Below are 26827 nucleotides of genomic sequence, written 5' to 3'. Positions count from 1 at the left end.
GGAAAAGTGAAAACGCATTCGTTGCATTCATTAAATGCGCGCCTGCACAGCATATTGCAATTAAATTGTCGTTTCAAGAGCTTATATTCGAAAGTATAACTGAGCGACTCTCGCATGCGAGGTATATCGCAATATGAAATATCATACATAACAGTTTAAACAGATTTGACATAACACTATTTTACTTATATTTTAAAATCTTTCCTCTCACTCCACGATTTTCATTCTCTTTTCCATTTATATCTGTTCCATGTTAATCGATGATCATGCAGAAAAAATACTGAGAGAAAAAAATGGTTGCAATTGTCACAATTTAACTATAAATAATCATTTTTTGGGACAACTATATATATAGTTGTTTTAATCATGCAAATATAATCAATTGTGCTATTAACATTAATTATACACACTGCTTGAAAATCTTTAGTTTTTTCATAATATATTTTTTAGTTATTATTGCCACATAAATAATAAATAAGAAAGCAGTTACATCAGTATAATTGCGATTGCATTTACTGAATAAAAATGTTTATTTTATTTACCATTTATATCTTGATATTTTATTATATTAATGTTTAAAATTATCATTATTTATAGTATAAATTTTTTATGTTTGAGAGAACATATATGATAATTATTATATAACTGAGCTTAAGCTCCGTTTATGATTGTTACGGATATAATATTGTTATATTAGGAGCTTCTAATCATAAATATTTTACAATGCAATTATATTCACAAGTTTGTTTCTCTCATTGTATGCTTATCATTTGGAAATGCAGCAAGTTATTCCGATCTTCGAGAGTGATGGTTCTACTTTTGTATATGTATCCCTTTTGATATATTATTGACGAGAATGCGACTTTCGTGTTTTTCCCTTAATATCTGCTCACATCTTTTTCTTAATATAAGAATCATACATACACTCACACACACAAAGTTCAAAACTTCTTTTTTTACTTCTCCAAAGCTCGATCATGAATAATAAATTCCGCGAGTCCATGGATAATGCGAATCATAGATTATTGAATCTGTAGGATCACATAGGTGAGTAAGATAAATCTTTTGTAAACATGTTTGGTGTCACGAATTACATTTTTGCCATTTTTATGTTAAGCCAAAGAAGGGATGATAAATTTTCTTACGTACTTATGTACTTAAGAAAAACGCAATTTTTTTTTATTCTTGTACTTTGACGCTAAAGAAAGATTTTTTTCAATCTACAATTGGAATTTTTGCTGCTTGACATATCTATTATAATTTTTTTGTAACCCTGATTCTGATATCTTGTTTCTATTAACTTCAATATTCTATCTGATTGGCCTAGATAAGACATGGATTATACTATACCCTCGTGGCTATTTCTTTTTGTGTTACCATCCTTGTGCATAATTATTGTTGTCAAGTCAGTCTTTATTATTCAAATTTGAATTATATTTCAAGAACTTATGTAAATATATTAATAATAATATGCTTTTAATTATATTTAATTATAATATGCTTTATTAATTCTTTGATAAAACAGTTTCTATAAGATTGAGATAGAATTTGTCGTAATATTTCTTTTTTGATACCGAATATCTTTGCAGCTAATATTTCAATGGTGTGTGATAATGATAATATGATGCCTTATTTACATTTTATTTGTCACAAATAATAAATATGGGGTGTTACAAATATACGTTTTATTTCTGCATTGCAGTATGAAACAATAATGTTTGTACTAATACTATCCACATTGCAAAAGCTTAAGATTTCGCGATCCCGAGAGACAGTGAAAAGTGAGAGGAGAGAAACTCGCTTGTCGTTTGACATTGCTCGCGGCTGATAATGAGTGTTTGCTCATTGTTGGCTCAAGGCTTTAACTCTCCCTCGAACTGGTCAATCTTTATGCGCACTGTCAGGCACAAATATTAATCCACGCCTTGTACATATGATGGCCAAGGATGGTAGGTCAAGGTGTAACTACTCATTCTTCATTGCTTCCTATATGAAAACTTGATGCTTTCTCCTTCCATCCTATATTATATACTTTTATTCTAAAATTAATATAATGAAAGATGACAAAAGATGACATTATTTATTTCCCAAAATCGGTTAAGAATTTTGAAATTCACGAAATTATACTTCAAGTATATAAATTGAAGAATCGTTCCCTGAGAGAGAACTTTCTCTTAGAATTTATCCTTAAAATCATGGTAATTGTAAAATAGCATCGTATTTTGATTATGTGATTCTTTCTGATTTGTTAATATATTTTTACAATAAAATATAAAATATTAATTTAATTGATTTTATTAAAAGGTATAGTAAAATTTTAATAATTTTAAAATTTTAAATATATTAAACAGTTTATATTTAATTCCTTATTGTTTTAAATAGAATAGATGTGCCAAGTAATGATAAAGAAATAAAGTATTTTACGTAAATTTTACAATACAATGATATTTTCAATTTAATTTATTGTTCATTGCTTATAATTTTATCATACACTTATAATTTTACCATGGTAATTGGTCGATGTTTGATGTTTTTATTTTTACTAAAATATTTCTAAGTCGTTCACCAGTGAATGAATGAACAATACACAGCACCGCCGAAGACAAAATCTTGGGAATATAAAAAAAAACGATTTTATAGAGAAATCTTTAAACTTTCACGATAAACAATAAAAAATTTTCTTAGGCACATGACAGGTCCACAAATTACTCAAAAAATTTCCAATTTTGTCTAGCTTGTAATTTTCTATATGTAAAAATTATCAAACACAAAATACATAGTGCTACTATATACTCTTCAAAAGTAGATATTTTTGCTTTAAAAAATCCTGTTTTAAATTTAAATTTCGTTTAGTTATAACGAAATTACAGCTGTTTGAAGTTCGTAGCGTTATGAATTTTTTTGTTTCACAACCCAATAGTTTATAAAATATCTTTTATTTATTTAAAAAATTCCTATTTCTTATTACCGATAATATTTAATGGGTTGTTAAATAGTTCCACGTTTATCACTAAACATGATAAAATTCTAACGAATTTTGCGGTAAAATATAACGAGAAATTTTTTCCGTGTACGAAAAAATTAAAACGTTTTGTACTGTTTAAATATCAATGATTAGATTCATCATTAGATTCGAAAATTTGTTTTTAATTATTTATATTTTCTAATTATTTTTAATACCTGTTATTAGTGAAGTGGTAAATTGTACTATTTCTAAAAAAAAGAGATGTTTTCTAAAATATTCTAAATACAACTATGTGCGCGCACACACATACACACGTATTATACATAATGAATTTAACGAAGACATAATCAAGGCAACTCTAGCACGTCTAAAATCTTGCGATGAGACCTATAAGAATGCGAATGCGACCCTAAGGGATTTACTGAAAGGACGTTGGAGAGAATCGGCGGGGGAGAGACTCGCGAGGAGGGTTAAATTCCATGAGGCAACGCACGTGCCTCTTAAAGACGGTCGAAGGCCATATCGCTCGTAAATTTTCGGATTGGTTGAGGGGTGAAAAAACCCGGATCAGAGTGAGCTTACTTCGTGCGTAAGGATAGTGCGTTTTTCTCGAGGGTCGCGACCTTGCTACGTGGAAAATTGGAGCGTAAAAGGAGCAACAAGGACCATCGAAGGGCAAAGATCTACGGAATAAGTCGTGAAGGACAAAAGTGTGTTAACCCGGAAGAGCGTTTTGAATAATAAAAAAAAAGGGTATTTCCATTCTACACATAGTATTACGGAAGTATCTCGATATAATACATCATTTTAGAAGAAATTATATCAGTCAGAAATATGCATGGTGTTTTTATTGTTTAAAGAGATGAAATAATAAACTTGTAAAAATTTAATACAAATTATATCACATATATGTATTTACATCTTAACTTTTTTCAAATAGTTTTGAAAATTAGAGTCATATTATGATTGCGATCTATTCTGTGGAAAGTCAAAAAACGGCATAAATGAATCTATATAGAAGGACATTTTAATCTTATCCACAAAATGTTTTTACGTAGTTTAATTAGTGGCAGCGTACAACACAGGAGTTACGATCGCGAGAGTAAATCCGTCGGGAATCATCCCGATTGCGTTCGCGATTTACGTTTGTGGGCTGGCTTTATACTTAGAATCCAATTATCGGAAAGCCACGATGGTGGGCATTGTCTTTGTGATGGAATCCTACCAACGGCGTGCGTGGTTCGAGGCTACCTTCCACTGGTGTTGGTTTGAGAGAATGCGCGCTGTCCCTGGACAAGCAGAGTACATTCCCAGACTGGGTTTCAGCCTCCAGGACGCCCTCACATTACGAGCCGCGTATCCGTCCCCCGCACTTCCGCCCCCCTTCCACGCATAAAAGCCTTCGCACTCTGCGTCTCAGCTAAGGAGCGCGTTCAAGGTTCCGGCCGAGGTCGCAGACACATCCAACGAGATCGGCATCCCCTCTTGTGCTAGTACTCTCCCCCTATGTCAACATAAGGAAACAACAAGAGACAACAAGGCAATAAATAGTATTAACTTTATTACTTTTATTCGTCTCACTAGTAGACAGTCGAAACTGGTCATTTCCCGGTATATATTCGAGAGAATTGAGAATAAAAGCAAAGAATGTTATTTATAATCAATATTTCGTTTAACTATTGCATTGGTTGTATATTCATAACGCAAGCATCAGCAGGTTAACGAGCGGCCTTCGGGTTAACCGTATTACACTCTGCAGTAAGTTTTACTGAATGGTTTATTGTTAGTCGATGACTTGTTGTTGATCTCTGCTCGGCAGCTTCCTCTTCATTTTCTTTTTGCCCGCTTAATCCGTGACGCGACGATACGCTGCCTGACGAATGATAGAAATATAGACTCGAGAGACTCCCCGACATTTGAGAATTAACGCGGATTAACGACTCGTTACAATCTCAAGATCATATCTTTTACAACGATGAACAAAACTCAAGTATGTATAAATAGAAACTTATAGACATAAAACATCATATCTATTTGTCTGAGGCATAGATATACCTACAAAGCATATAATGTTCATTATATATTTATTATTGGAGTCGTGAAGCTAATCGTGTGCGCCGTAATATATTTACGTCAGATAAATTTGAACATGGCAGCTAAATCAGGGGGATAATTAGTTTCCCAATCCAGTCGGTATTTTTAGTTAATCGCTCATTTTTACCCTTATTCGAAAATACGCCCTCGCGTGACATAGCAATTATGATGAAGCGCATCGACATGATGATGCGGTGGAAGCGAAGTGCAGAGTTCACGATAGGACAGTTCACGTTAGCGAGAACTAGGTTGCGTGGCAACCGACGCCCACAGGGCGCCACGCGCCTCCAATGTAGGTATTTACGCGAGCGGGGTGGCTACCGTTTCTGTTATACCGCACCTCATCGTAGGCGGATTCGGTGGATCAACGAGAGAGATTGTGTATCGGGTTCTATGCGGAAAAAGTATGGAAAAACGCAATTGAAGAGCCCCATTACTCGCATGCCTGTAACTATCAACACTTGCATATCGATTACGATATTAAATTTATATATAATTAAATTTACATAATTGAACGTACGCATTGCACTCTCGTTATATTATTCTTTTCTAATGAATAAAACGGATGATTAAATAAGGGATAGAAATAATGATCTTTTTGAATAACCATTTTTTTCACCATCTAATCGATTATTCGAGAGCGAATAATTATTTATAATTGAGAATATAAAAAGCGTAAAGATATTTTAATTTGTTTTTTGTTGTAATCGGCGTCTTCGATAATGCGGTCGTAAATTCCAGTCGTATTCGTATCTAAATATTATACTTGCCAAGGCTGTGTAAAAGTTCAAGGTGTCAACAAAAAAAGATATGAACATCAGGACGTCCAGCTCAAATTAATATATGGCATGATCGCCGAATTAATATATGGCATGAGTCGCACAAATGAGAATTTTTTAAAATTAGGTTAATATAAATTGTTTATTTGTGAAGATATATTTTTTAAATATTCAAAATTCAAGATATCTGATTATTGATATTTGAATAATTACATTAATCTAGGCGCAATTATAACTGCTCAGTCTTTTTTGTTTCTTACACATTAATATTAATTTGGAAAGTATACGTATATTATTAAATATGTTAATGATAATTTAAATTGGAATTTTGTTGTGTTTATATGAATAAAATAAACATAAATAAAATCTGATATATTGTTGGATAAGAATTTTAACATCTTTAAAAGATAGGATAAGAGAGATCTCAAATTTCTTATTGGAAGAATCGGAAGATTGTGGGATTAAAGATAAATAAGAAGACAATATATTTTTATGTATAATTCACCAGACAATGTTTATTCAGACGACCTCACAACTCCCAAGCGTACAAAATGACGTGCTCACTGGGCAATATGCGGGGCTGCATTTCTTGCATGTAGTAGAGTACATTTTATCCATATTTTTCGTTTTTTTCCACCAGAAACAACAGCTGTGTTTGTATTCTTCTTAATGGATAGGGAAATATATCATACTTTATGTATCGTTTACTATAATAATTATGTGTAGTTTATGCATAACAAGTATTACGAATATCAACGCTAGGTTGTCTGCGGAAGGGAGGGAGGGAGGGAGGGAGGGAAAGGAGGAGGACAAGAATAAGTGTTCGCTCAGTGTGCATATATGTTGCTGTCGTGTGTAAATGTGTCCATATTGTGTGTGTGTGTATGCGTGTTTTTGTAAGGACAGAAGGATTCTACGAGGATTCGCTTGGACAAACAGGTGAACGTGGTACATGCGACACGGCGAAGGAAATGCATTCTCTCTTTAGATACAATAAATACAGAGGCCTCTAAGCTGGAGGAAGGGATGGGTGTTTAGGAATACAACTGGCTAGGCTATATTTCTAGCCGGAAGATTGAATGTGCTTTTAATGCCCCATTCCTTGACGAGTAGATTCTCTTTAATCTGATCGAACTTTATTGCAACTCTATTTAAATCGTTAATTTGAGGACCGAATTAATACGAAACTCAAATCGGACATGATTAAAGTGAGCTCCTTCTAGGTCGAATCAAGAGAATCTAGTCCATCTTGAAAGGGGGCATAAGTGTTTCTACAACTGTTTCAAGATCGGTTTTACTCGCTCGCAACTCAGCGTGTTGTGAATGTATGCGTATTCGATGCGATGTTCATGCTGGAACTGGGATATGCTGGGTGGTTAAAGGGGAGGGGGCGGGGCGGGCGTCTCAACAACACGTCGGCGGCGGCCCACCGCGTATCTTCTAACTTTTTCTCACGATTTTTTTTTTCGAAGCAGAAGAGGTTCACTCGCGCCTACCAACACATAGCCTTACAAATCTACTATTTACACTGCGTTTCGAAGTTCTACTCGGAACTCCGTTTTGCTCGAGCGCTCCGCGGCTTCTCTCTTTCTCCTTCTTTCCCTTTCTATCTTTCTCTTCCTTCTCTCACTCACTATCTTTTCCTCGCTTTCTCTTTCGCAATCCCGTCTCGATCTATCTAATCTGACTTTCATGCATGCACACACAACACATAATATTGTATAACGCGTTTAAGCGGGCCTACGATACCTATCTCGCTAGATACGACGCGATTAGAGGATATAATTACTTCTCGCGTCGTCTTCCCGACGAAGAGACACGACATGTAATATAAAGGTACGGTAATTGCAAACTGGTGGCCGCGGCGGGCCGATCAGTCTCATAACAAAACGCTTAATTCTTTAAAATCGCGTACGCGATCTTCATTCTCGGTTGCCACCGCGATCAAGAAGCTTTTCGATTTGCCCCGATTCATTTGCACAAGCACGCTCATCCGTCATTCATTCTCTCTTTTTCCCATTCATTCCGTATGTCTGCCTTTCATCATTCACACAAGAGTATCATACGCATCTTTTTCTACACGTACACGAAATGATAATTTTTTACGGTTATGATACCTTACACATATTACAATAATATTAATTAGTTTCATAATATTTAATAATTATAGTAGAGTAGATGATCAATGAATGAGGTGGAGACTGTACAGGATGCGCGATTTCCATGATTATCACATGTAGATAGATTATTAATTTCTGTAACACTCAACCTTTGTTTTTTTTTTCCATCGTAGATGCTCTATCTTCTAGATATACACCTAGAGCAGATAGGTTTTAGGTAGGTAGACAGGTAGATGGGTAGTTTTAGGTGGATAGGTGGCTCTCCTACACAGCACTGTTGCTTTCATCGAATCGGCACTTTTATGCAAGTGTCCATTCATCGTCATTTCGCGCACTCGAAAAAAACAACCCGCCACTCTGAATGTCTGTCTTCCTCGTGATTATACACGGAGATGTACCCTGTCCATTCCTCCGTAACCTCCACCTCCTTTCTCGCGTGATTTTAGCGATAAGTAGTTTAAATTAATAAATTATTTGGTTTGTCACGCGCTCAGAGCGTCCTGGCACTTTCGTTTCTAGTTGAGGGCCGGGGAAGGTTGTATCGCGTCGCGACAACGAGTTTCCGCCGGTTGATGATTAATGGATCAAACATCCCGGTTTCGTGCGCGCGCACGTCAGTGCATGTTACGGGAAATCACTTGAGCTCGCGAGAACACTACGCTTCGAGAGAGAGGGCCTTGCAGGGCCCAACGAGCGGTCTAGGTGATGGTGATGGGGATGGCGATTTCTTGGACAAGTTCAGCGGTTGCTGGCTGTCCGCGATATCAACCTGCAGCTCCATCATGTTGCTCGGACAGCCCGATAACACCGATAACGTAGCCGCCGTACTCGACGTTGGTCTCGGACTCGTGCTCGTACTACTAGTTGCCGCTGCGGAGAGGTACCGCGGAGACGAAGCCGGAGAGTTGGCAACAGCGAGATAATCCGAGGAAGACTGCTGTTGTTGCTGCTGCTGCTGCTGTTGTCGCGCACCTGTTGTCGTCGTGATCACCGAAGTGGCCGGCCATCTGTTCGAATAGCTCGTGGTAGCGCATTGCAGCAGACCTTGAGATCCTTGTGTCGAACGTGTGGTTATGGTAGTCGTCGATGCGCATTGTTCCGCGGGCGACGGCGATGCTGTCGGAGATCTGGGACTAGCCTCGCCCCGCATTATATAGTTGTGTATGATGTCTGTACGCTTCAGTTGTTCCGCTGTCATCCGCGGGCCCTCCATTAGGCTTCTCGCGAGAGTGGAATGCGTGCTGCTGAGCAAACTCGCGGTTTGCGGGCACTGGGATTGTGTCGTTTGTGTGGGCGGACTGCGCGCTGGTGGCGAAGTTAGATGTAGATGCAATTGAGACTGTGTGTGCTGAACTATTACGGCCGGCTCAGCCTCGGCACTATCCTTCTGGCGCAAAGCGCGGAACTTCTTGTGGGGCTTGTAAGCCTCGTCCATCAGTGAGTTGGTATCATACAAAGGTGGTGCCTGAAGTACGCGCTTCAGCACCGGCATGTCCTCGACTTCCTTGTCCTCTGAGCGTGGACTCGAGCACACAGATGTGGGAGCGCTGCTGGCACTGCTGCTGGCCGGTTTATCAGGTTTCTCGGTACCAGACTCAATTCCGCTATCACTCGGTGAATCCAATTTACGAAAACTGCGACACTGTGGCGGCTGTGGGGTCTTCGATATAGTAGAACGATGAAGTTCGTCATCGCCGGAACTAGTACTGCCAGAGTTCGCACGCCGTCTATGCGGACAGAGTCCACCGGCTAGGGTAGCAGCTAGAAGAGGCGCGCTCGACGCATGGTGACCACTTGGCGGTGGTACTGGATGGTATTCCGTCAAGGAGGCAACTTCGCCACTGCAGGTGCTTTCGGTGCTCGACACGCTACCCAGTGGGCTCTTTACCGCTTCGTCTAAAGTTACGTCCGAAGCGGAACCCCAGGAGGCCGGAGGTTCCTCTTCCATTGGCCAATGCGGCTGTTGTTGAGGAGTGATGACGTGTTGTGTTTGTTGTTGCTGTTGATGTTGTTGTTGAGCCTGCAACTGCTGTTGCTGCTCAGTCATTTTGAAAGCCAGCAACTTTTCAGAGTGGAGGGTATTGAGAGTTTTTAGGTCGGGTATTTTCTTTAATAATTCACGGAGTATGTCAGGATGCTGAGGATGGTTCTGTGCTAGTACCGTCTGTAAAGCGTTTCGAAGTTTATTGTGCATACGTTCGACCAGTTCGGTATTGCGAAGCCCAGGTCTGTCGGCGGCGATCACCACAACCGAACAGAACAGTCCCAATTCAGCGTCGGATAATCGCAAGGAATTAACTCTTTCGGCGAAGTCGAACATCGAGTCCATTAGGAATCGCGCATTACTGCTATTATGGATGGACTCTCGTTTGAGCACTTGGCCGTTTAAGCAGATCATACTGTTCGTTTGACCATCGAACATGCAGGCCAGTCGCACGAGCAACACCTCGAAAACGCCGGCCTTCAATAGAGTGACCTGGTCGTCCTGTGCCAGCAGGTTGAATCCAGGTATGCGTTTCGCAAATTCCACGACACCGCGTATGGCCGGCGAGAACCTTTTGGAGAAGTCTTGAAGTAACTCTTGCTGCCCGGTCAATGGTTGCGGATTAGGATTCAAGGGGCATGCCTATAACAGAAAGAACCAAATTCCAAGGTCAGGAGGCAACGAATCGTTAAATCATGCTGAAGGTCGCATGTATCGTTATTGGTACTCGGAAGAGCATACCAGGCGTCCTCGCGTGGCGGAACGAGACGGGATGAGACGAGGCGATTTACACGCTCTCGTCGGATCTCGCTTCCTCCTTCGCCGAGGTCGCCTGGTTCTCGCACGATTTCCGCGTAGAACGCTCGAAAGATCAAGACGGCCCAAGGCCCCCGTAGTTATTGACGTCAGCGTACATGCCGACCGCTCAAATCTCAAAGCGAAGCGAATGGCTTGCGTAACTCTCGCGTCAATGTCAAGAGAATAGATCGGGCTTGTTTACCAAGGTTGGTGGACATGCGGTGTAGTTGGGGGTCTCGCGGGCTCTAGCGAGGATCGGGGCCACTTTATCCCTGGTGAAGTCGCATGTGTCGATATGGGCTCGCACCACAGTTGTGAGCAAACGTTGTTCATCCTCTAACTCGGCCGCTACCGCCTTCTCTTGAGAACGGCTGTGGGAGCTCTGCTGCATAGCAGCCAGAATCCTGGCCTTCTCTCGCTTGGGCACGCGGCCGAATCGTACCGCTGTAATCAGAAACAGGCAAAATCGAAGGGTTAGATGTATGTTGATTTGACGCTCGCTTGTACGTCGCACGCAAAAGGAAGGACGGCGATAAATAGTTAATGCGATCAATGAGTGAATCATGCAACGGACCCGACCGCTATCGCGAGATGACCTTCGCATAAACGAATGTCGGCACTCGCGTGATGTTCGCATAGGCCGTAGACGAGAGAGTCGAAAGAAACGGCGACTCTCGATCACGGTAAAACCGACCGGCTATTCAAAGCGTGAGTACCGTCACACCAGATATGGTTTCGCGCCAAAGGTGAAAAAAAGTCAGAGGGGAAAGCGCACGACTTTCTCGCGGGAGAGATGAAAGTGCCGCGCGCGCTCACGCGCGCACTAGCTACTTCGCAGTGCTGCGCGTTATGCGAATCTTCAATTAGAAAGTACGCTAAACGTTTTATCGCTATCGAAATCGCTCTAATCGTCGGTATCGTTATCATTTCATCAAAGGGACACCTACGTGCATTGTGATAGTTGACTACTCCGTTGAGGATCCCTTTCAGAATCGGTAACTCGTCTCCCATGACGGTTCAGGGAAACGTATCACGTTAAATCTCGGAATAATTTTTGATTTTATCACACTTTCACGCACGTGAAGTTGACTTCTCTATCAGCACCAGATCACCTGCCGCCTGACGCCGCGGTTGCCACACTCTGTACGCGAGGGACTCCTTGACTCTAAGGTTGCGTGTTCTTGACTGATAAGCCACGAACGATCCTCTCGGCTGACTCGCGAGTCGCGGGTCACTCCAAGCGATCGCACTGCGCGAAAATAGCGCGTGGCTATGACGGAGAGGTTTGCCGCTCAGAGTTTGAAAAACGAGCGCGACTACGGTACGCGTGCAAACACGAGACAGCATCACCGCCGACTGAGTGATGTTCCGCGGTTGCGTTCAACAGCCCCTCCACTTATTCAACCATCAACGACCCCCACCATCGCGCGCGAATGTGGCCTTTGCCGAGCCTTTGGCCTTGAACTTGGTTTCAGCGACAGCCGCACGAGGCGTACCGCCGACCTATATACACTATATAACGAGCAAATGTACGACGCGTCAAGCCGTAGCACCCGGCGCAAAGAGTGAGGGAGATAGTTGAATTTCTCTATGCGCAGATGCGAATTTCCTTTGTCGGGGGTAACTTACCCTCGACGACCTTGTGCAACCCCTTTGCTAGGTTACCTGCTCTGTCACCAGCTGTCGATAGTCAGCTTTATCTATTTGCGGACTATCGATCTTTAATGTTAAGGACGTGCTAGTCCTATGAGCTAAAGCGAACTATTCATTTAATTTGTTATCATCTTCAATCTTTAGCAAACATACAAAGTTTTGTATAAACTTTAGTTACGACTAATCTAATCACGAGAGCGGTTAACGGGATATTAACGGAAGATCATATCTGATGTAATGATGTAGTATATCGTGTAACAAAATCAAACTGCCCTACGCGAAGAGTACAGAGATTTGATCAGTAATCAAAAGTGCAATTTCCAACATATTTGTTCTTTTAATTTGGAATTTATCAATTCCGCACCAAGTTCGTTTTTTTAACTCATTTCATCTCACGGTACAAAACCTAGTCGTTAAAATCGTATTTATAAAAATTTACAATGTTCTTTATAATTATTTGTCATAACTCTCCAAGTACAACGCGACAAAAATGGAAAAAAAAGATGTGCCCGGTCATGATAAGGATGTCGACAAGTTGTTCGTAGCAAGGCTTGAAGCGTTATGACCAGTTAGTCACGTACAGCTCTGGCCAGACGGTAGCCCGCGACGAGAGCATGCGCCTACCAGCCAGGTAGATTCAGATGATGTAGGAAGAGGGGAGATCGATGAAGGAGAGGAGCGGTATCGAGGAAGGGGAATGTAGTTAGGAAGCAAAGTTCGCGAGGTCTCCGCACGGAGTGTAGCGCCACGCGACAGCGCACTATCGCCGTCGGTGGGGGAGAGTTGCGTTCCACGACCGAAGAAGCCAAGCAAGCGACAACGATCGTTCGCTTGAGGTGGGGAATGAGAGAACGACGACGGAGGCGCGGTAGCTGGGAAAGGAGGGTGGAAGAAGGTGGGAGGATCACCGGGGGACGTAGCGGCGAGTAGCGGTACTCTTTCTACGGATACCAAGTCACCCGCCAGACGAGCAACGGCCGTCTATTGACCCCGCGAATCGCGTTGATACTGATAGGCGTACTTTTTCGCACTGATTTTTCAGACGAAAAATCATTTTCTTGTCATACGCGTTTGTGATGGGTAAACCAATTTTATTTTTTACTATACTCGAGCCACATCGTAACTATTTGAAAAATCGCATCTACGTGAATTAATCCGCAAAAATGATAAAAATATACACTTTTATAGTCATTTAGAGAGGAACGCGTTCTAATTTTATCGGAAGAACGCGACATATATTGTTTGTGTGTGTGTGTGTGTGTGTGTGTGTGTGTGTGTGTGTGTGTGTGTGTGTGTGTGTGTGTGTGTGTGTGTGTGTGTATTTTGGCGCCCGCGCGACATGTCGACGACCTAGGTCAATGATCCGGGCGGGAGATGCTGTGCAGCATCCCGCGCAGCTGCGATACCGATTATTCGATAAAAAAGCGCGACCAGGATTTTATTAATTCGTCGAAAAGAAAGCAAGATCTGATTACGCCAATTGAAAGATAATCGCTGTTGCTTTCTCAAACGGCGAATTGGCCACTTTCGCCCGTTGCGACACTCCATCGTGTCGCGAGGAACGACGTTACGCAAACGGTCAATGACCCGGCAAATTAAATTTTAGAAACTCTTTTACGGAGAATATTATGACGCGCGAAAGAAGAAATATGCGATGCTTTATCTAATTGGCGTAACAACAAATTTTGATCAAAAGGACGCGCTAAGTTTGCAAATATGTTTACGGAATTGGCGACATAGCGATTTTTTTTTAAAAATCGAAACAATATATTCCATTACATTTTAGAATTTGTTTCAACTATTGACTAGGATAAAGGCCAAATTATTTGAGATAATTCGCAACATTTCTTTCAACAATGATAAATTTACATGAAATTTTATTTAAAACTAGAAAATTTATTCTCATAAATAAAATAGTGAAAAGACTCACCATCACGACTCATGCCGACAGCGATGCACTTTTTGAGACGGCAATATTGACAGCGATTTCTGTTGATTCGGAGGATGCTGCACTGTTGATTCTTGGTGCACGGACGATACTGAATCTTTTGCTGGATGCTCCGACGAAAGAAGCCCTGCGAATCACCAACAAAACCCTCGTCAATCTGACCGTCACTGTCCGACGAAGACCCCGATGAGCAATCGGTCCCCGAACGCGGGGCGGCCAAATCACATTCGCACAAGCACCCCATTAATTCACTCCAGCTGAGATAAAAATCGCACGGCGTCTAACGAACTGAACGAATATATGACGAATATAACGCCACCGTTTGGTGGGATCGCGTGGATTAACACGCAAATGATTATCACTTGTTATACGTATCCTTCGGTTCGAAACTAATGACGCTACCTAAGTTCGAGTATTCTCTGCGAAAACGGGAAATTGATCTTTGGTCGCTTTTGCATCAGTCACTGTCCTCACATGAACTTTGGTAATTCGCGTTCACCAAACCCGCGTGGAGTCTCTTCTCGGATACTCGGCTCCACGGTGAGGAACGCTCGCGTACCTAAGTACAACGCGAGTTTCGTAGGGGAAAGAAGCGACCGTTTGTATCGAAGCTTGGCTGTGGACTGGCTCTTTCTAGCACAGAGAACATAGAGCCTCGGCACATTGCCTCTGGCGTACCGAGGTGGGGGACACTGTGACCCAATTCCCGGACGTTCACCCGCAGTTCACCGCGTGAAAGTGAGAGTCCCCCTTGCGCGGACTGGCGCTCCTCGGCCGTCTCCCTCTTTGGGTTCTCTCTTTCTCCAGTTTCCAGTTTCTCTCACTCGCGCTGGAGTGAACCCTAGATGATGTCCTCTTCGTCGTATCTACTACGAGCTACGAGCGCTACCATAGAGGCTCGCGGGCGCTCTACTAACGGGTTTCTTCCCTCCCTCCTCCCCACCTACCAACCGGAGGAGCCACCCTCTCCGAGCGACCTGCCCTACCTCCACTTCTCGGTTCCTACCCTCGCGTTGATACTCCTCTAATATCCACCTACTCCTACTCGCAAATAAGTGTGAATATACAAATCCCTTGTCTCTATTTATGTCTCTATTCATTTTTATCTTTACTCCCGATCCCGATTATCTCGTTAATCGCTCGGAGCTATGAAGAAGCTGAGAGTTTCGGAATAAATAAAAATTGAGAGAGGGGTAGGTTATAGTATAAAGGAACTTCCCGTTGTGTATCGGTCAACGACCTCGCGAGACGATTACGTAACATGCAACGCGTGGGGGACCCTTCGTGAAGCTTCTATATGTTTCTGTGTTCGTCATGTCGTCGTCGTCGTCGTCGTCGTCGTCGTCGTCGACGTCGCGTCGACGACCGCGAGTATACGTCGAAGCACGTACGCATACGAAAAGTTGGCGATGCTCGTCGCCGAGTAACTCTGCCGTGACGTCAGATGCGCGACCTCGCCTACCTCAACTTCGTGCGGAGCTCATCGAGAGAACGATGTACCGTTGCACCTCCGCGCCCGGGCTGTCAATCGGCGCGAGCGTTTGATGCAAGTCAATGAACTGTCAGCGTTGCCAATGTTAAGCATCGCTGCCTTCGATTCTAACCGGTTGAGTTTGGTGGCAAAATACGTCTTCGATCTTTCGTACGGAAGAAGGTAGCTTGTTTCAAACGATATAACGTATAGTCTATAGATGAATCAAATTTTTAAATTAAGATTCACTTTTTGGAATTTAACTATTATTGTAATGTATCTCTCAAATATCATGTTTAAAATAATCTCTCGAAAATAATTGTGAAAATACTTCAATAATTACATCTTCAGTTTCTTTGGTGGACCTACAAAATCTTTTTGATTCGAAGCAATTTCTTTTTGCGAAAAATCATCGGAATTGCAGCGAAATACTATCGAGCCATGAATTATCATCGTGCCCGGACGAAGCCAGCAACCCCTGTTGAACCTCTCGGTCGTCGGGAATCCAACGAGCAAAGGGTGAAGGAGGTGTGTGGGGGAATGCGGTGCATCGATCTCTCGAACCGTGCATGGCCCGTGACGGGTCAGGGGGCGACCACCTTCGTGCGCTACCTCAAGTTACGAATGTTCCTTTGCGCACGCGTCTTATTCTCCTTAAAATCCTTGTAAGAGGCTAGAGAATGATATAATATTTTATCTCAACTACAAATTATTTCGGATCTCATAATCTTACTATTTTTGCGTAAATTCCATACAAATATGATAATTTTGAATACTAGCGATAGAAATGTTTTCGCCTTTACTTAACAATTGCAACAGCGAGCACTGAATTCAACAATAGTTTCAGGAAAAATGCGTCGAGAGGAGAATTAAATGAAACTTTCGCCGAGTCGAGAAAGTTCTGTTATTCTCTATTCTCAATTCCGCAACAAGAAAAAAAATCTCATTTCCGCAAGACCTTATTTAACAGAGAAATTAATTACTACTAAAGAGCGGACTATATTACGTTTAAAAGAATTGTATGAAAAATTCTTTAATTTTTTGAAATTGAAATTGAAATACGCAATAAAGTATCGCGTTACACGGTAATGTACGATGTACGTAAAAATTGACATCGGAGATTTTCGTGATTCCATCTGGGATGGTATCGCGCGAAGATTATCTTCACGATTTAGCGGAACCGTCGTTGTCCGGCCGACGCGCGACGCGACGCGACGGCCGTTGAAGTTCCAATTTTATTTTCCGTGGAAGTTCTGCCAGCGACGACACTAGTAGCTGGCAGAAGAGAGACGTCGGTCGGTGACGGTGGTACGGGGTTGTATAAGCGTTACACGCTTGCATATACGTGCACACTGCACATATATAAGTGAAGAGAGTGTGGGATATACACACGATGTGGTCGCGGGGCCAACGACCGGAGCGCACGACTGCTGCAACGAACAGGGGGAGGAGGGAGAAGAGGGACGGCGATCTCTGTCTGAGGGACGGTAGGGGAAGGTGAGCGTATCTGCTACCACGCGAAGAGTGGGGGCGTGAGGTACCATAGTAAAAGTAGGAGGTTTGATGCCAAAGAGGGAGAGAGGAGGACGCGAAACGGAGTAACGGTGACGTACGTAACACGCGCGCGTGCGCGTGCGCGCCGCTCCAACAGTCGCGACACTCTCCGCTCTGCTCGGGGGCATTAACCGCTCGCTCGTTCGCTAGCTCGTTCTAGCACTCTCCTACGACCCCAAGAATTTGCCGTTCCGTTCTGTTGCCCGGGCATCGATATCGGTAAAGTCGATCGCAGAGGTCAGAGATGGTTTGCTCCCGTGCGCACAGTTTTGTACTCTACTGATATTACCGAATGATATATATATATATAACGGCGATTTAGTTGTAAAGGTACAATTTTGATTGATTTTCCGTAAATGAGAGACTTGCTAAATCACTGCGGTCATACATTAGTATCGATGGATCATCATATTAGTATTTATGGATCATAATAAAAATTCTGTTGGCACTCATGTCCCTGTGAAATGATCTGTAAATGATTACGAATTAGTTGAACTTTTTTCTGGAAATGCCTGTTTGATCTTGTCGTTGTGACAATCAATTATTGTTAATTTGCACAACGGCATTTACCCCTATGAATTCCAAATCCTTCCAGAAGTCGTAATGCTCGCTAACGCATCAAGCGGAGTGACGTATGTATAGCGGCATAGAAGTAATCCATTATACTGTTCGCTGATGATATCGTGTTTCGCGGGACGAATTTATCGGGTGTAAAAATTGCGGCGGTCCGATTTCGCCCTGCGGGGAAGCGTTATCTCGAAGAGCTCCCGCTTCGGTGGACAAATACCACGTCGAGCGAACACCTACCACGATAATAAGCGGCTGACCCGATTCTAAAGTAGATGCACCGGGGTCGGTAACCTCAAGCGAGCACCGAAATACTCGCGCAATCAAATGAAAATGAGATCGCGACTCGTTACGACGTCAAAAATGACGGTTACCCGAGAGAGGAGGGGAGAGTGGGGGAAGGCTTCCCTATGGGAAGGGGGTGTGGGCATGAGGCGGTGAGGGCATGAGAGAGGAGGAGGAGGAGGAGAGGGAGAGTGACGTAACTGGCTCGAAGGGTCGACGACCGGAGGGTTAATGCACCGGTCGCCTGATTTCAACCCTCCGGAAAAAGCACCGACGTGCACCTCCACCGATTGTTTTGTATCACAAAGATTTAAAGAGGAGCTCCATATTGCTAAAAAGTTTCATTCGTCCCCTAAATAATAATTTCTAATACCTTCGAGAAAATTGACCACGTAAGAACTTCAACTTTTCGTTTTAGAATTTCAGTTGGTTTACTGGAGTTTTATACATCAAACATTATATAGTTTTTATATTTTCCTATTTTGAGTTAAAAATGTTTTTAATCAAAAGCTCAAATTCAACGATAATATAGGATTGAAAGATGTTTAATGAGATCATATCTATGTTTTACAAGTTAAAGCACGTTATACTAATGAAAAACTGCCGTGGAAATTATATTTATTTCAAATCTAATTCGCAGCGATATGTACCGTTATGATGGCAAGAGTAGAGCGATAATAGCGCCATTCGACTATTCTTGAACTGCAATCGATTTAACTCAAATTGATCTAAAATATTCAAAATACAGCTTCTATTTCATTCTCCTGCATGATCCTTTAATAAATTGAGGAGTTTTATTCCTCAATAAATTAGAGGAGGTTGAAATACTCGGTACTGTTATCACAGCTTTTAAGTTGATTTATCTCATATTAGAAGAAGATTTAGATATTTTTGGTTCTTGAATCTTGACACTTCAAAATTTCTTTGTCTTTTGTGTCAGTTTTGGTCTATTTCTGAAATATTTCCGAATCTATTAAATAATAATAACAATAATAAGTATATACAGGAATATCGTACTGGCTTTCTTGACAGTCATATGACGTTTTACATGTTGCGTCAGTAAGATTTTTTTTTCTAACGAAATTAATATTTCAGTAGTGCGGTCTATGATGCGAAGAGAAAAGTAGCGTTCTGATGAGACGGTAGAGCGAAATAGTGCAACTGTGTAGTGGTGTGACCGAGCGACCTAGTCTTAAAGATATCCAACACTCTTCCGCGTTCTCTTCCCTTTCCACAAGCCCCTCTTTCAGTACTTTAAGACGCTCTACCGCTAGCGGCTAGGTCACTCGGTGGAGACTCGTTCGGCTTAGTGCCTCTTACGGCGTTGCGGCTATAAGTTACTGACCTAGTCAACCAGTCGGAGACCATGACTCTTTGTCTGAGCGATTAGTCTCTTCAGTGAATTTCAACCATCGGAACGACGTTACAGAAGCAGGAGGATGACATTATATCGAAGACGGAGAAGACGGGAGAAAGAAAAATTCTTAGTCAGGTGTTTCATATAGAATGTGGTTGATGTAGGTCTTTTTCCTATGCCTACAATAGGAGCAACGAAAGCAGGAGTACCTGCTGCTAGGTTGAAAAATACTTTCGCTTCCCCACGGTAATCATCATCTTGGTTTTTCGGTAGACCCTAACTCTCTCTTTCATGTCCTCTCTTTTGGGTTTACCATCCTTGGTTCCTCTGCAGCGCGGCGGGATGTCTCTATTGACGGTTCCGTTCGATTATTTAAATGAAAAAAACCGCCAGAACAAATTGTATTATATTCAAATACAATCATCACAATAATTGACAATACATTCAAATACATTCAAATACAGTAATTGACAAATTATTACATTATTATAGAACGTTTTCAAAGAAATGTTTTTAAGCAATGTATGGCTATATTACATTCTATTAAATTGAATTTCCTCATTTATATTCTATGTATTTATACATACATATCTGTACAGCACAAACTTATAGGTAAAACATTCCTACGATTCTAAAAACGTTCTCAGAAGATCCCTTGGATAAATGTATTATGTGGATATAATCACTTTTGCAAAACAACAATAAATATAAATAAAGGCTAGCAAGATTTATAAACATCGAAAGATTTTAATCTCTTAATCATTCTCTCATATCATATTTTTATCTGTAACATTATCAAGTTCTTTAAGTTCTTTTATTAAATTTAAAAAGAGAGCAAGTCCTTTTATCAACAAGTTTTCAACAATTTTACAAACAAATTTTCTAATAGCTAATTTCTTCACCTCTAGATAAATTGCCGACAACTTTATCTTTTATGGTCAATTTTTTCATTTCTAGATAACTTTATTCATGAGATATCTGGGAAATATCTAGCGATGAAGAAATTGGCCATAAGAGATAAATAATATCATATAATCTGTGTGATGAATGTATTTGAATAGGAAATATACTTTGTATAAGTATATATATTTTATAAAAAGAATTAAAATAAATAACGTGAAATACGATTAGAAGAAAGACGATGGCACGAAGTTGTTGCACGAGTGGTCTAAGTCGATCTACGAGCGTGAACGATGCACGGTACCTGGTAGCATGACCACCCAGACCACCTCCACTACATCGCGCGGTTATGGAGATGGTAAAACCGGCGGTGGGTAGTGGCGCCATTCCTTCACTTCCTAAAACGCGTCGATAGCCGGTGCTGACCCTACTATCCGCTTCCGGCCGAGTCGACGCGTACAAGCGAAACAAAAGACATCGATCTTATTACAATTTAGACAGCTCGAAAAGTTTCTCGTGGCAAAGAAAAATTCCATATTTCAACGCCTACGGGTACATTGAGAAGACAATTAAATTGCAAAGTAATTCAGTTTGAATGACATTTCAAAATTCTTTGACCATTGAGGCTTAGTTGATTTTGGCTCGAACATTTGTCGGAATCATTGACAAAGAATATATCTACCTCTCAAAGAGAATCTACCTGCTTTGAACCTTTTCTTAAATTTTGTTGAAACGAAAATACTTTAGCAGTAAAAAATCTGTCATATTTTCTAACTGTATCTTCCTTTTCTAACGAACATAATTTTGTAGATAAAAAATGGTACAAAGACCATTAGAATCTATTGATCGATTATGATCTGTTGATAATCTATTGATGCTTTTAACTATGATGCACATTAATCATTTTATTAACTGTTAAAAAATGTGTTAAAAAATAAATTATCGCTCTGGCCCTGGCAATACATATGAAAGAGGCCTTCACGAGATCCTCTGCCGATATAGAGGAACTGCCTGTCGTGAAATAACTTCAAGGACCACCTCAAATCTCTTATAATTTCCGCGTGACCAAGGTTTCTCCGCGTGGTCGACAGCTCCTATGTAGCCTTGGTCTCACATCATGCATTTACATTCACGTACATTCACTCTGATCGCACCGCACAGCAACGCGCATCCGCAATTTCGATATTCTTATAGATAGAAAACGTTATAACGCATCTTTAATTTTAAAATCTATGGATTTTTGAAGTAATTTGAAGTTAATAAACTTGTACTTATATATATATATATATATAACGAAAATTCTATAAATTTATCATTTTTTAATATTGCGCATTTTGTTTTGTAAGTATAAAATTTATAAAATTATAATTCTTACTTTTTTGATTATGAGTTAGTTTACAAAATTGTTTACAAAAAAGCAAGTTCAATTCTGTCGACAAAACTGGAACGAAATTACATATCGAAATCGCTTGGCGCGAAAACACGTGGCACTTCCGATCGCTCATGCGAGATTAGATTCCGTCAGCGTCCGATTTAAAAATCTTGACAAAGGATTGTAACGTAAGACTTCGGAGAGACGATAGCCAAAGGAATCGGATTGCCGTGTAATTGACAACTGATCTGCCGGTACTCACCTTGCATCCCTCGCAGGAGTGAACTCCATAATGAAAACCGGATGCCTTGTCACCGCAGACCCGGCATAACACGGTGGTCCCATCGAATTCTGAAACAAACGAGAGAAGCGCATTCCGTTAATGCAGGTCGTAACGATATCCTCTCCTCTCGCGCTGCGCGAGAGAAAGGTGGGAGGGAAAGAAGAACACTTTCTCCTCTCTCGCGCGTGTAGCGGGTTACAGCATCGCGCTGCATTACAACTTTCTGCTTTCACCCACTGTCGCGGTATCGCGCGGTCCCACCCGTTTTACAATTGGCTCGCACGCCAATTGCCAATTGGCATTATTCGTTACGATCTCGCATATTGTAAGAAGAAATACGCGTACCTATGTTAAGTTCAGGCTCGGGTTTAGCGGAAGACACAGTCGAATCCATCGTCGGCATATTGGGACTAAGATGATGATCTGCTAATTGCATCATGTGATACGGACTAGACATGCCTCGACTGGGTACACGCGGCACGCTGGACGCGCGGGAATCGTGCGAAGATACGTTGGGAATCAGCGATTCAGGTACAGGTGATGTGACCAGCGTGTCCTGCGCACTACTGTCCGGGGTAAGAATCATGTTTGTTCGGGAGAGTTTCCGCTGTTAACGCTCTCCTTCCCGACAGAGATAACATTCGTTTATTCACAACACTGCACTGAGAAAAAAATGACGAGTCCACATACTGTCCTGAAGATTTACGATACCGTTCCACTTGTTCTCATCTCGCTCTCACTGTCACTAAGCTCACATACCAATCACTAAATATCGATTTATATGCACGCGCGCGAACGTCCACGTGCAACTCTTGTTCAAGAACTCGGCGAATGATCGGCGCGATCTACGACTGTGCAAAGGTTACGGCCAGACGTTATAGCGAGGCTCGCGTTGTGGACGACGGATTGGAAGCGGAGCTGAGCGCGAGAGGATGGTAGCCTGAAGAGAGAGTGAAAGTAAGTCTTCGCTCGAGGGAGGTTCGCGTTGGTCTGACTCTTGTTCGGCGCTGCCGAGTGTTGGTTACCTGGGGGCCGTGCAGCCCTTACTCTGAGTAAGTCGGAGGTGGAGGGGAGGGATTGATGTGCCTGCTAGGCTGCCAGGCTATCAGGCTGCCTCGACCATCTACAATGTCTACGCCCTGGCTACCTAGTATGTAGTAGAGGACACTCAACACATTGCTCCGTAAGCTCTCTTACAGGGCCCCCCGAGAGAGTTCATCGTATTTTCAATGTTGGAGGTCACTGACAAGTCGCTGCGGGCCCGTCGCAGTGTGCCGTGCTGTCGCCACCGAGACGGGCCCGACCAATCGGCCGTCAGCTCGGCGGGCCCTCAGTCGCACCATTGGTCCGACTCTTCCCTACCACCTCTACCACAACCGGCCGGCGAAGTCTCCTTCCTCCCGTTGGAGGAAGTTCATCGGCCGAAACCTTGACTGAATTACCCCGCAGCAGCGGCCAAGGCCATGCGCTCTCTCGCTCGAGCTAACCGCAAATGTAGTGATTGTCGCATTGCTTCTCTTTCTCTTTCCCCTTCTCTCGTTCTTTCTCTTTCTCTTCCTCTTGCTGTCTTCTTGTCTTTCTTCTTGTCTTTTTCCCTCCCCCCCCTCTCTCTCTCTCCTTGCTCACTCGCTCTTTCCTCTCTATATTGCGTTCTTTCGCTTTGCTCTTTTATTCTTTCCTCTCTTTCTTCTCCATTGATATACTATATAAGACTATATCCTCTCTCTTCTGTTTGTGGCATATGCCGCTTTGTTTCTTCGTAATGTGTCTTATTCTCGCGGAAAATGTTGATTCCTGCGCGAAGATTTGCGCCATAATGTTTATTATTGTCTCGTCAATTCAAAAGATTGTTCGCAACAATTTTCGACAATATTAATAGCGGAACGTAATTTAATTTAAAAAATTATGATCAAGATATTTCGTATTCATGTACGAAACATTGATAGTCACGTGTATGTTTGTGCGAAAAATGTGATGACAACTCGACGTATCCGCTGAATCGGCTGATACAAGAGATCAAGTTAGTGGCCGGTATTTTAACATTATAAATTACACTCAGTGTCCCGATCGCATTCTCGTGACTGTTTATCGGTTTTCTTACATTGTTTCGAATTACTGCTGATAAAACCGAATCCGATATTAAACTAGTTATCAAATCTCTTGAAGTATGCAACGAGAATGGAAAAATTTCGTGTAAATATTGAAATAAACAGCTAATGTGTATTTTTTACTAAATCTGCGAATAAACGATCCTTTTGTATCGAACGTTAAATATTTTGATCACTAAATTTTAAATCAAATTATTATTAGCAAATTATTACTAAATTATTATTAATCCAAGTAATATTTATTATAAATTGCTTACTTATTCTTTGGCAGTTATTTCGACTAACTCTTCATGGCCTAACGTTTTTTTTTACTGCTTTCCTTTCAACCGAGTCACTGATACCTGATCGTGTTTTATAAAAGGATTTTATGCTCTAAAAAATCTGAAAAATGTCTGATATGCTCTTTCAAAAATATTAATTTACAATGACAACTTGAAACATTTTTCATTTTTTTTTGTACGGTAGAATAATTCTAAATAGAAAATTCGTCTTTAAAATCCCGTTGGACACAGAAGGCTAACATAAGCAAAAAAAATACGGAGAAAGATAAACTTATTCATAATGGCTCTGTTGTATATATACATATACATATATGAACATATATATATATATATATACAATATTATATATATAAAATTATCATAAAAGATAAATTACTGCGTCAATGATGAAATATGTTAGCTTCCGTACTTGAAAATTCTTATCCATTTGTGCACACATGTACTGGAGGAAATTAATATTTAAACGTTTATAAAGCAATAAAGTTCATAAAATGAAAATAAACATTGATATTTATAAAGATATGTTTTACGATGTGTTTCAATAGGATCAACAATTAAATTCCGAAGGATTGCTCTGGCGTAAGTAAAAAAATTATATAGTACGCCACTAATTATTTTACTACAATTTTAAATAATTCATTTTTTTCATGGAAACATGTTTGAAAAATCCGAAATTGCCCCTATTATAGAAAATCTGTTTAGAAAATATATTTCTAGCTCATCCACGAAATCTTAATCAATTATAGATTGAACACGAACATTTGAGAACATTGAATTATGCGAACGTTTTATAGCGTCCATTTCGCTTTTATTAATTGAAAATAATTCATAATTAATTACAATTAATATTATATAAATGCAGTTAACGTTATGTGCGTGTGTATTATATAATTCATAATAGTTAATCATAATAATTATATACAACAATTTACTATTATGTTATGACATTTATAAAGTTAAATATGAAGCAAAAATGAAAATATATAATCTCTAAGTAATATTGTATATCTGTTGTGTACAACAAATTTCTTTGTTCTATTATATTTTCCGTAAATCGCTGATATATATTCATTCAGATAGGAATTCTTTAAATTAATCGATATTTATATTAACTACAATCACGTCTCTCCCTGAAATAGATTTATGCGCCAAGTTCGCCAAAACATTTCTTCACGCTCTCTTACTCGGCTACGAACTCGGACAGACCTCGAACGTAATGGCCGCGACGACGGAGGTCAGACGATGGCGTTTCCTTGAAATCGGGTAGCGACCTGCAGCTACGTACATTTATATGCAATGAATACACCAAGATCCTACTATCTATTTTTAATAGATTGTAATGTAAAGCTATTATTATGCGTGTCACAAACATCGTATCAAATATTATTTTCTTAGCTTAGTAAAGTGAATTTAGAAATGGATAAAATATTTTATTTTTACTAACAACTTTCACAGAACGTCAAAGTAATAATGTAATTTCTTCGGAATGATTACTCACGTGTGATGGTTAGCGATTTTCATGAAAAAACAATTATATACGCGATGAATATTGCATTTTACGACGCCGCGTTAAAGAAGTTTTGTGTCGCATTTATAAATTCATAGGCGTGTTGCCTCGCTTTGCCTAATTATCGCACTTGAATTACATGACTTTCTGCCTTCGTGTATAGTTGATGAGTACGTTTTTTAGCAATTATGTAAATGGGATTATCGTTGTTTGCATTATATCGAGACGTTCGTGATTCTTCTCGCTATAATAGAATAGTAACGAGCAACGATGCATGCAGGAAAGAGAGAGAGACGCAGATAAAAATGTAACAAGCAGGAGCATAATTAGAGGTTGCTTCCTCGCGGCAACCAAGACTGCATTGTCTACCGTCCGTGTCCTTGGCACTGAGCGACCGGTCGCCGACTTCGCTTTACTGCTTTCAAGACTCTCAGCTTCCTATCGGTTTCGTCATTGTATATGATCACAGTTTCTCAAAAGTTCTTAGATACTATTTGCATCTTTGCAGTTTGATTACAAAATTATCTAAGTATATTTCAAAAGCAAAACTACGTACCTTAATAAATTAAAAAAAAAAAAATATATATATACATAAATTTATTAGTTTTTATCTTATATAATATAATCTTATATAGCATGTATACACACACATACGTGTGTGTGTGTTTTTCCATTGTACAAGATATAATCTCGTAACTTTATGCATATATATTTTTAAAAATTCATGATTATATATATACGTGTATGTATATGTACGTGTGCATATACACGGACATAAGAAGGAAACAGTTTTGGACGGGC

At 40.7% G+C, this 26827-nt stretch overlaps 1 protein-coding gene across 4 annotated transcripts in view; it reads right to left on the bottom strand.

The window, feature by feature from the left end:
- Positions 1–6715: 6715 nt before the first annotated feature.
- The window catches only part of E75 (ecdysone-induced protein 75), a 97713-nt gene continuing 77601 nt past the window's right edge, over positions 6716–26827 (bottom strand). For 2 of the 4 annotated variants that reach the window (XM_018511829.1, XM_018511830.1), the window contains exons 2-5: positions 22110–22198; positions 14324–14468; positions 10943–11184; positions 6716–10584 (exon numbers count right to left, since the gene is read on the bottom strand). In XM_018511829.1, coding sequence (XP_018367331.1) covers positions 8614–10584; positions 10943–11184; positions 14324–14468; positions 22110–22198 — 2447 coding nt within the window. In that variant the 3' untranslated portion in view covers positions 6716–8613. Of the gene's footprint in view, positions 10585–10942; positions 11185–11687; positions 11831–14323; positions 14469–22109; positions 22199–22475; positions 22934–26827 lie in introns of those variants that run through there. The other 2 variants (XM_018511828.1, XM_018511831.1) reach the window with 2 other exon arrangements.

Source organism: Trachymyrmex cornetzi, unplaced genomic scaffold (genome assembly GCF_001594075.2).
Source record: "Trachymyrmex cornetzi isolate Tcor2-1 unplaced genomic scaffold, Tcor1.1 scaffold388, whole genome shotgun sequence".
In the NCBI taxonomy this organism is placed as follows: Eukaryota; Metazoa; Arthropoda; class Insecta; order Hymenoptera; family Formicidae; genus Trachymyrmex; species Trachymyrmex cornetzi.
This window is presented reverse-complemented; position numbering and strand designations above follow the sequence as displayed.